Source organism: Lycorma delicatula, chromosome 12, assembly GCF_047948215.1.
Source record: "Lycorma delicatula isolate Av1 chromosome 12, ASM4794821v1, whole genome shotgun sequence".
NCBI classification, from domain to species: Eukaryota; Metazoa; Arthropoda; class Insecta; order Hemiptera; family Fulgoridae; genus Lycorma; species Lycorma delicatula.
In genome coordinates this window covers 7566012-7577575 of record NC_134466.1, presented here as the reverse complement: position 1 = coordinate 7577575, position 11564 = coordinate 7566012, and the positions used below count along the sequence as shown (strand labels likewise).

At 34.3% G+C, this 11564-nt stretch overlaps 1 protein-coding gene across 5 annotated transcripts in view; it reads right to left on the bottom strand.

The window, feature by feature from the left end:
* Positions 1 to 266: 266 nt before the first annotated feature.
* The window catches only part of LOC142332733 (uncharacterized), a 45873-nt gene continuing 34575 nt past the window's right edge, over positions 267 to 11564 (bottom strand). For all 5 annotated transcript variants that reach the window (XM_075379335.1, XM_075379336.1, XM_075379334.1 and 2 more), the window contains 3 exons: positions 8530 to 8849; positions 6314 to 6505; positions 267 to 857 (listed from right to left, as the gene is read on the bottom strand). In XM_075379335.1, the coding sequence (XP_075235450.1) occupies positions 639 to 857; positions 6314 to 6505; positions 8530 to 8849 (731 nt within the window). In that variant the 3' untranslated portion in view covers positions 267 to 638. The remainder of the gene's footprint in view (positions 858 to 6313; positions 6506 to 8529; positions 8850 to 11564) is intronic.

The window sequence follows — 11564 nt, the reverse complement described above, 5'->3', positions numbered from 1 at the left end:
ACAGCACTTAAGAGAAGTAATTTCTAAAATGTAATATATATATATTGAAATTTCCACTCTAGTAGAACATATTTTCAACGTCAAATGAAGGTTGGTAACTTTACTTCAATTTTTGTAATTATTTAAAATTTTCCTGTTTCTCTGCAGCATCCTGTATAATACATAAATATATATTTATTTATTAATTATAGTAATCTGCTGACTGCAAATGTCTTTATACAAGCAAAATTCACTGAAAAGAAGGAAATAAACAAAAATCCAATATATACAAATTTTGTAATCTGTTTAATTATTATGAAGTATATAGATTTATTTCATTAAAAAGAATTTTACACAAACAAAGGTCAATAAAAAAAATTCTGGAATCTGCTGAATAATTTATAAATATGAAAGACACTTATTTATATATATACACGTATATAAAATAAAAAAAAAATTCTTTTACTTATAAAAACATTATATATAATTTGGCTTTAATCACCCTCATAACAATTGCTATATTTTTTATTTTTTAATAAATTTATTATTGTACTTGTCAAAAATAATATCTAAACGCTTTTTTGTAAAAATTAATGAACAATGCTAAATAAATTTAAGAAAACACTTTTTTTTAAATTTATCATAAACATTATTACAGACTACGAATCAAACCCTGAAGTCGGTGAATTATCAGATGAATCGCTATTATTCTTTTTATCTTTTACTTTTTCTTCAGTACCAATAATTTGTTCAAATAATGATGGAACATCTTGCGGACAAGGATGACATAATGTCTGTTGAATAAATCTTAATATTGCTCTGACCAATTCGCCAACACTCCACTGACGATCTAATAACACCCGACATACTGTATCTAACTGTTAAAAAAAAGAAGATAAAAATATAAAATTGATGAGGAAAATATATACTATTCATATGAATGTAATTAACTGATCAAAATTTGTTTGGCATTCCAGTAACATTGTCATAAAACAGTCAGTAACATATGTATTCTTTACTTCTAAACATCATTTCTATCTCTGAATAATATCATCTACAGAAAACTTAATTTTTGATTATATCTACGTGTTAATGATTAATGACATAAACTGGGAGTGTTCTACAAAAATTATGCAGAAAATAACCCACAGATACTAATTTATTTAACACTGACCAAAATATCATGGAACTGTACCATTACTATTTGTTTACAGTCTATTTATCTATAGCATCTATCATTGACAACTCTTATTATCATTTATGTTTTTGTTTGTATTTTTACAAAAAATTTTAATTAACTAATAACCTGTCAGATTGTCAGCATGTTTGTTTTGTTCTGTCATAACAAGTATAAAGTATACATACCACAACATAAGCATAATACGAGGGTTATTCTTTTTTCAAGGTCCGATCGGTAGCAAAATAAAAACCGGTGCAAAAATTGGATGAACCTTTGCGCATATGTGTTGCACAGCATCTCTAGTATGGCTTTCAATCACGCCGCATCACTTCGTTTAGTTCTTAACACGCAGCTAGCACGTAAACATGTCTACAACAATAGCATCTCCCGCCAAGTGTGAAGTGCGTGCGGTAATTTGATTTCTTCATCAAAGCCGCGGACTCAGCAGCAGTAGCCGGCCCAGCGTGGGATCGCTCAGGAAGAACCGCTTCAGCCGCGATGGCGAAGGACGACTGACGCCGATCCAACACTGGGGGGGCTCTTGTCATATTGACATCACCATTGATAGGGACACCCCTGGCAGGGCCCTTGACTGGTCTGTGGTCGACGACTGTTTTCTAGCGATCATCGGTTGATTCTTTTTGAAATAGCGGATAAGCTGCGCGATGACCAAGAGGGACACTTTCCTGTTTACCAGGGGCGTTTCCTGCATAAGAAGGCGGACTGGCTGAAATTCTCCTCTTTGTTGGAGCCCAGACTGAAGATTTTTTCTCGAGACCTTGACGGCCTGCCATTAGATGTCCTGGATGAAAATTTCACTTCTGCAGTGGTGGCGGCGGCGGCTGAAGCCACCATTCCTAGAGGCACTGGCCAGGAACGTATATCTGGTTGACAGCAATGAAGCAGTCTGTGAATCAACACAGAGGGGCTGCACAATGCGAGGGTGATCCCAATCGGCATACGGCCCTAACTGCGGATTACCACAGAAGGAGGGCTAGGTATTTTCATAGCATTAGGTCCTCCAAGTGTAATTTCTGCCTCTCCTTCGTTCAGGAGCAAGGAAATACAGACCCTTGGGACGTTGTGTATAGAGCCCTTCGACATAAGCACAGGGCCACCACTGCCACACTGTAGTGTGGATCCAACTACCGCTGAGGGAAAGCTCAGTCTGACATCAATGTATGAGCTGCAACTCCCCGACTTCACCAGAGACCAGCTTCTGGACCCAACAGCTCTTCTCAGAGCTAACGCAAAAAACGGCCCTTTTCAGGGCCACCCAAAAAAGGGCCTTTTTCAGGGCCATTTTCAGAGGCTAACGCAAAAGGGTTTGTATTACAAACCATTGAAGCCATTCGACGACAACAGCCCTTCTCAAGGCTACCATAAGATTAGTAAGTATCACATACTGTCAAAGCCATTCGGCAACAATGACAGCCCTTAAGTGAAGTAATTTTTAAGAGTAAAGTGGAAATTTCCACTCTTGGAGAACATATTTTCAACATCAAATGAAGGTTGATCACTTTACTTCACTTGTTCTTGTTATTTAAAATATTCCTGTTTCCTGTGCTACCTGAATGTGCTCAAAAAATCTTCATTAATGCCTTCTGAATTGTGATTTATTATGCAGTTACTTTTATTAATTAGTATCTCTTATATTTACCATAATATTATTTCATTTGTTAATATTTTAAACAATTATTGAGGACTTGAGTAATATTTTTTTTTCTTCTTATAATTATATATTTTATGATGTTGCTCTGATTAAAATTTTACTACAGTTTCCCTTGATCCACCCAGGGACATGCTGGGGCTGTATTTTTTTATTTGTAAAATAGCATATCTACCTTTTTCTTTTATTATCTGTCAAATTTTTATTTACCAATCAAAATAAAATATTTATTTATTTATTACTCCTATTCCACACATCCTACATTTAAAATGCAAGATACTTACTAGAAACCCCTCACATACTACACATCAAAGATATAATTTATATAAAAGAGGTAAATTCTATGTTTATTTTTTAAATAAAGATACATTCTTATTTCCTTGTTACATTCAGTTTAATCTCTGCACAGCTGCTCTCCAGGTGCAGAAAAATACTTAAACTATGCTTTCTTTTTAAGTCTACAGTAGAAATGAGGTGTGGAAAATTCTTTAATTTTAATTTATGATTTATTCTAATTTTTAAAAATAACATTGTTTAGAATAAAATAATATGTGTTTAGTAAAAACATAGTATTACTTTGGATGATAGTAAATAAACCAACAAGTTTTGTGTAAAATGCCATAAAACAGTCATTGTAGTTTAAAGAAGAAACTTTTTTTGAATTACAGAAATTCCAATTTCTCTGCAGAAATGTAAACAAATACTTATAAAAAATCAATCAAAAGTAAAAAAAGCAATAAAGACTAATTTTTTATTCAATAAAATATTATTTAAACTTTTTTTAAGTTATTTATAAAATTATCAAATTATTCTAATCTTTTTAAATAGAATTTACATGTAACATTGGGCTACCTTAATTATCTTGATATTATTTTTAAAAAACTGTTTATAATAAATCAGATACAACACAACTATTCTAACCAAACCAACTGCATTGGTACAGCCACTTCCTTTATAGGAACAACATTACTTAGCAGTAAATGCTAAGGCAAAGGAAATTTTGCCAGATTTCCAAACTCACAATCACTGTATATTACCCAGGAAAGGGATAGTGAATAGAACTGTACAGTCAACACCACAAAACTATTGGTTATAAATAAAAAATAATTTGACAATAAAAATAAATTAACCATATTATTTATAATTAAAAAGAAAGATATTTTAAAATATTCTAGGTTTAAAGGGTCAAGGAGTTTTTAAATTTATGAATATTAAAAGATTTTCTCTTTTTTAAACGATATAACCACAAAGATTGTGGGTGGGCTAGTGTAAATCACACATTGCTCCTTAAAAAGACAAAATTATTGCCAAGAATATTAACCACCTCTGCACATCTTATGGAAAAAAAATGAGGAATGAAGTGATTCCCCAATGTCTTCTTCGTAGTGTTGAATGTACATTGTTACACATTAGCATACAAAGCCCATCAAAATGCACGTGATATTCAATGCTGTACTGATTTCACTCTTTTCACCAAACGTACTGCTGTGTACTGAACATCAATATTTTCAGAGGAAACATTTTTTTTTTATTGTGTTTCAGATGCTATAAATAAATGTGTTAAAAGCCAAAATAAAAATACGCAGATTCATTAAGTAACAAATTAATGTAACAACTTCTTTTGTAAAACAATCGATATATGAAGGGCCTCAAGTGTGAAAAACTTTTGAAATCTCAACAAAAAAAACACAGACTCTACAGCGGAAAACTGCCAAAAAAATTACTACTATATTGCACTATATTAGCTTACTTTTTAAAGTATTAAAATATTAAGAAATAAAAGTGTATTAAAAAAAATATATTAAAGCATGAACTCGTACATTGAAAGTAATACAACGATTTGACACAAGGGGAACAAGTTATTTAAAATTAAGTTCATCTGTTACAGTTTGAAATATATCATTAAAAAAAAACTATTGGTTACTTACAAAGCTCTAACATTAGCAATATACATGGTAATACCCTGCAAATGTTTTCTACGGAATGGGCGGGAAGTCCCTTACGTTATTTATGAAATTATTAGGATAGGTGCAGCTTACCTTCTATGGATCTAAACATCTGTGTGGATTCCACCATGATCAAATGTTCAAAGCTCAGCTCTATGAGTGTTCATGTCCAGTGTTTTATCTGCAACAGCATATTGGGTGAGAAGGTCATTTGAAATGTTGACTGAACAATTGCTGGAGCTGCTCATTGCTGATGTATGCATTTTCAGATCTCTTCTTTTACAAAACCCCAGAGTACATTGTCAAATGCGGTACGATCAGAGCTTCTTGCTGGCCAAGACAATGGAGCCAGTAATTCTTCTGACCCATATACGATCCAGCGATTTGGAAAAATTTCATTGAGGTGTCTATAAACATTCAAAGCAAAATGCATTGGAGCACTGTCTTGCTGAAATGTAATGTCAGCGATCCCTTTTGCCATTAATTCTAGAAGCAACCGCTCGTCGATCATTCTCAGATAATTTTGTTGATTAAATATGCTGTTAAAAAAATAAGGACCAAGGAGATGTTCAGCAATCATCCCAGCCAAAAACATAACATGAGGCAGAACGTGTTCAATTTCTTAAAAAAAGTGAGGATTGTCTTTCACCCAGAAAAAAGATTTTCAGTTACGAGAGCTTCAGTAAATCGCAACTCATCTGAAAACATGAGTTCTTGATATCATTTGCTCTTGGAGAGCGTTCAAGTAATAACTGAGATGCATAAACGTGTCGATCAAGGTCATTGTCACTTATTAACTGTGGCTGGATGAAAACATTTAACTTTCAAGTCCTTCCGCATATGGTCTCGCACTGTTGATGAAATGCCTAACTCTACAGAACATTTGCACATTGATTTCATTGGTGATCATTGAATCAATGCCTCCACAGCAGCACATATCTCAGCTTAAGTGCTCAGCCTCCTATTAGGTGGTGCATTAAGAATACTTCCTGTTGCAAAAGCCTTCTTCTCCTATGTCAATAACATTTGTCGTGAAGGTAACGATTTCCAAAAACACACAAAGAAGTTATTCATAATGTTATCCAATGTTTTACCTGTGTGTGGATCTGCACACAAATGCTCTTTGACAGTGAATCCACTCGTATATGCCATCATTCCACACTCTATTACAACTAAGGTCATCCCACCATGAATGAACACACTGGATGATCCCCACCATAGATTATTCTCCCTACCTTTTCCAGCAGCAATAGAGCCTGATTAAGCTGGATTTATTACAATGTAAAGGGACTTCCCGCCTAACCTGTACCAATGAAGTATTATATACATTTAACCTTACTCACATATACTGGTTCATTTACTAATTCAGTGAATGGAAGATAACAGTAATAACATGGTAAAGAGGTTATAATAAAAATATTAGTTTTCCTGTTCATCTTATTTCCTATTATACATTATTCTAATCTAATCAGCAAATATTATTACTGTTTAAAATCTTAATTAAAGAACCAAGTAAATAATATAAAAAAAGGTTTTTACCTTGAGCAACTTATAATGTGAGCATGTAAAGTATAATAAAGCTGGAACGCCTGCAACACTAGCTGCCAACCACTGTATCAATAATTTCAATTGTGGGTCACCAAGCTGACGTGCCCCACATCCCCAATTACCAGTTGCGATCGATTTTAACGCACTTCCTCCATTTTCACACTTTTGACCCAATACAGAGACCTATTTATAAAATAAACATAATGAAAATATCAAAGATAAATATTTTTTTATTAATACATTATATAGATATGATAAGTATGTATTTTTTCTCCCTCTATGAATCATGAAACCTTGCCGATGGTGAGGGGGCTTGAGTGCTCAGTGATACAGAGTAGCTGGACCAAAGGTGCAACCACATCAGGAGATGTGTCTATTGAGAGCCAGACTAAGGAATGATTCCTGAAAGAGAGCAGCAGCTCTTTCAGTAGTTGTTAAGGGCGTAGGTCGGGACGACTTCAATGGCCATATCAACATCACTCAACCTTCTGCGTACTGTGCAGCTGAAAGCAATGTAAAACTACAGCTGGCTTTTTTCCAAGAAAATGCAACTCTCTGCATTTTCATGTAATAAAGATGGAGGCATCTTCCTTGGTAAAACATTCCAGAGGTAAACTAGTACCCCGTTCGGATCTCCGGGTGGGGACTACTAAGGAAGGGGTCACCAGAAAATTAAAAAAAAAAAACATTTATGAGTCAGAGTGTGGAATGTTAGAAGTCTAAAAAAGGTTGGTAGGTTAGAAAATTTAAAGAGGGAAATTGATAGATTAATGTAGATGTAGTAGGAATTAGCAAGGTTCGATGGGAAGAGGAAAATGACTTTCAGTCAGGTGATTTTAGAATAATTGACTCAGCTTCAAATAAAGGGCACATGGGAGTAGGTTTCATAATCAACAAGAAGATAGGGAAGAGAGTAGAGTATATCAAAATGCATAGCCATAGAATCATTGTAATAAGGAAAAAATCAAAACCTAAGCCAACAACGATTGTTGACGTCATAAGCCTACAAGTGCCTATGATGATAATGAGGTAGAGTATGTAGACGAAGAAATTGACAAAGCAATTAAATAGATAAAAGGGGATGAAAATTTAATAATAGTTGGAGATTGGAATGCAAGCACTGGAAAAGGCAAGGAAGGAAATATTGTGGGTGAGTATGGGCTGGGCAAAAGGAATAAAAGAGGGACTGACTTAGGGAGTTTTGCACAAAGTATAATTCACTCACATATACTGGTTCATTTACTAATTCAGTGAATGGAAGATAACAGTAATAACATGGTAAAGAGGTTATAATAAAAATATTAGTTTTCCTCTACATCTTATTTCCAGTACCCAGTTTAAAAATCATAAAAGAAATATATACACATGGAAAAAATCAGGTGATATTGCAAGATATCAGATAGATTATATTATGGTTAAGCAAAGATTTAGAAATCAACTTGTTCATTCAAGTTCCCCGAAACCAAAAAATTTTAAGCAATCTCTGTACTAGAGTCAAAAAATGTTGGCTACTGTTTTTTGGGATGAAAAGGGCATCATTTTGGTTGATTTCACAGAACGTTTATCACAATTACAGCTGACATGTACTGCAAAATGCTCACCAAACTGACATGTGCGATTCAAAATTGACGATGCGAGAAACTGTCATCCAGCGCAATCTTTCTTCACAACAATGTGTGTCCTCACATCGCTGCCTTAACCAAGAAGATTCAAGATTTTTGACCACTCTCCATACATTCTCAACCTTGCACCTAGCGACTACTTCCTCTTCTTGCATTTGAAAAAGTGGCTTTTTCAAATGCCACTGAACAACGGTTTGAAAACGACAAGGAACTCAGACTGTCATTTTCAACTGGTTCATTTCCCAGCAGCAAACTTCTAAGCAGAGGGGTTAAAGAAACTGGTGCAGTGCTATGAATAGTGGTTAAAAATGAATGGTGATTACACGGAAAAGTGAAGAAGAGATGTAGTAAACTAAAACTGTTAAGTAAAAACCTTTTTTCATGAGTTAACTTTTTTTTAATGATTAATCGGCGCTTTATTTATGAATATGCCTCATAGTAACTGAAGCTAAAATAACTGAAGTTAAAATTGTTTATAAATATACATCAATGATAATAACTTTACTTATGAGTATGTGTTACACACATGTACATGATACTGTACTAAGAATGACATAAAATTAATTAAACAGTAATAAAATTTACCAACTGAGCTGCCAGTTTATGTTTATGTCGAGCTAATTCTAAACTAAGACTACGAGCAGCCATCGACAACTTAATATTGTTCCTCTGTTCAGGATCATTGACACGACTCAATTTATCACAGCGCTGATGAACAGCATCACCTTCAGTCATCGGTACACCAACAAAGGATTCGCTTAATGTCCTTTTTAAAAGACTACCGGCAAACTGAACGACTGCGATATCACGAATACGTTGCCATTCACTTTGACTATCACTGGAATTATGACTTTGATCCATTTCTTCTAACCAACTTCCAAGTTGTTCATAAACATCTTCAAGCTCTGAAAATTAATATAAGATATAGTTTATTAAAATCACAGTTAATAGAAAGCAACTGCCATTTTATAAAAAAGAAGTTAGGGAAAACTCATACACGTGCGTGCACACACTAGCATGCACATATACACATTAAAACTATGGAAGGTAAAGGTCTAGAGTGACAAAATTAGGAATTGACTACGTACAATAATAAATGACTTTGCTAAGATAAATAGTGCATGCAATGGAAAATTCAACATGTAAAGTTAAACTTCTGCTTTTATTAGAACATACTGTATTAAAATATATTATATAATATATAATAATGTTTTTTCTTAATCAAAGCAAATAAGAAGAAAATTACATAAAGTAATGAAGATTATATAAATAGTTAAAATAAATAATACTTAATGTAATAACAGTTGATTTGATGGAAAATTAGGTAACTCTATTAGAAAAAGATGCTGCTAATTTATTATTGGTCCTTTGGAAAAAATTTCAGTATTATGAAAGCAAGTTAGACAATAAGTAGTTAAAAAAATTTAATAATTAATAAATGTTCATTTTTAAAATATTAAAATATTTACTTTAAATTATAACCAATGTCAGTCATTAAATAAATAATTTGATACCTCTGCAGAAAACATCAACATTTCATACAAAAGAGATTTTTTAATTAATTCCAAAGTTTAAAATGTAAAATTAAAATCAAATTTTGTATTTGTTAATTTAGGACATGAATTCTTGTTCCTTCTGTTTTTTGTTGAGTACCAGTTTTGTAGTTTAGAATCTTGATATAGATAAGCTTTCACTCAAGTTTCAAAAAGATTGATTTATGATCAAGAATAATAAACCCTTAATTATCCTTCAGGAATATATACAACGAATGTTCAGAAAGTAAGGTTACTAACTTTCTTAAAAAATTGAAAAATGCATATTTATTAATGAAACTAATATGACATATTACACAAGTATACCATTCTGTTCCAAGTATTCCCTGCTGTCATCTCCTTTGATCATTCACACACATCCTAACCCCATAGGGGAAAAAGACCTTCCAAGTGGCAGTTTCGGACACCACACTACCCCCTCCGTACCTGGCCCTTATGGGCTTTACTGGAGGTCATCTTCAAAACCTTGGCAAAAGGCATGTCTCAGCCTTGTTCCTGCCTCAGTCAGGAACCACCAATGTGAATACCAAGTGTGACATAACCATCGATGAACTATTATCATTAAGAACTCTAAATAAAATAAAAGAAAAGAAAACACATCTAAACTAAGTCTCAAACAAGTCTGAACAAAAATAAGAAACCAAAATCCAATACCTACCCAATAGGTAAAGAGTTGAGTTCAACACACAATAACAAGAAAACAACAACAAACATAAAAACAATGAATACAAAACATAAAGAGAAAGCGGGAAAGCCCAAGTGGCACCCTAGACCCCCTCAGCAATCCTTTCTTTTGCCAAGTAATTTATGAAGTTCTCCGCTATGATGCATTCGGCCTGGGTTCACCAATTAATGTCAACCTGGTAATATCGAGCCGACAAATAGTTTCCATGCACATCAACTCGTATTGGAGCATTCATACAAAACATAATGAATGTCATCCAACTCTTTGCATTGCGGACACATTCCTGAGTCCACCAGGCCGAACCTCTGCAGCCAGTTCCTAAAAGTCCTGTGCCCAAAAAGACATTGCATCATGTACTTGTTCAGGTTTATCCAAGAAGTGCCCTGCAAACTAACAACATCTGGAAAGAGACCATGCATATAATGTTCACCCTCTGCCTCATCCCATCTGGCCTACCACAAAGCACTGTCATGTTGTTCAATTTCCTGAATTTTTTCAGAAGTTAACTCACTAAATCTTCTTGGCAACATAACGCTGCTCCTCTCTGACACAAGCAAATCTATCGGTTTCACACCCACAATCACCATGATTGCCTCCCATGAAATTGTGCGGTAGCCATCTGCTACTGTTAACAATATTAGGCATTAAGCCCTCAACAATACATCTTGATAGCTTTTGAATTTTAGCCAATCTGCCCAGACTGGCGCTGCATATAGCATAATTGCTTCACAGACGCCCTTATGCAGGATACTCATTGTCTTAAAGTTAAGACCCCGGTCAGGATTGACCACATGTCAAATACCAAAGAAGGCACAACATATGCCTTCTCCACAATGTATTGAAGGTGCTTCTTAAATTGGTTTTTCTCACCTAGAAACACCCGTACTTTTGAACGGAACACAAGGTACTTTTGAACTGGAACACACTTTATGCGCTGGCCTGCCATTGAAGCATGGACTCGCTGACTCACTGTCAAATGGCCTTTGAGGAGCATCATCATCATCAGTCAAACTGCTATGCCATAATAATGGTTTAGCATTCACATACGTACCACCAATAAGGATTGGACTGGTACCAGAGAATCGTAGGAGTTTATCCCAAACCTCAAAATGATGTTCAGCAGAATCTCTATACTGAAAGTATGAACTTGCAACATATAGATGGAAGTTGTGAACATCCACACGAACAACAACACAATGATTATTTGAAAGATGTCGCGTGAAGACACAATCTATTTCCCTTCTGCACACAACAGTAGATATGCTTTCAGTCACAACAGAATCTCTTCCATACTGAGAAACCTGAGCTCATAACGATCGCATATCTCCTGAGCAGAATGAACGCAATTTTTGTGTTCTTCATAAAACTGCTAACATTTTCTG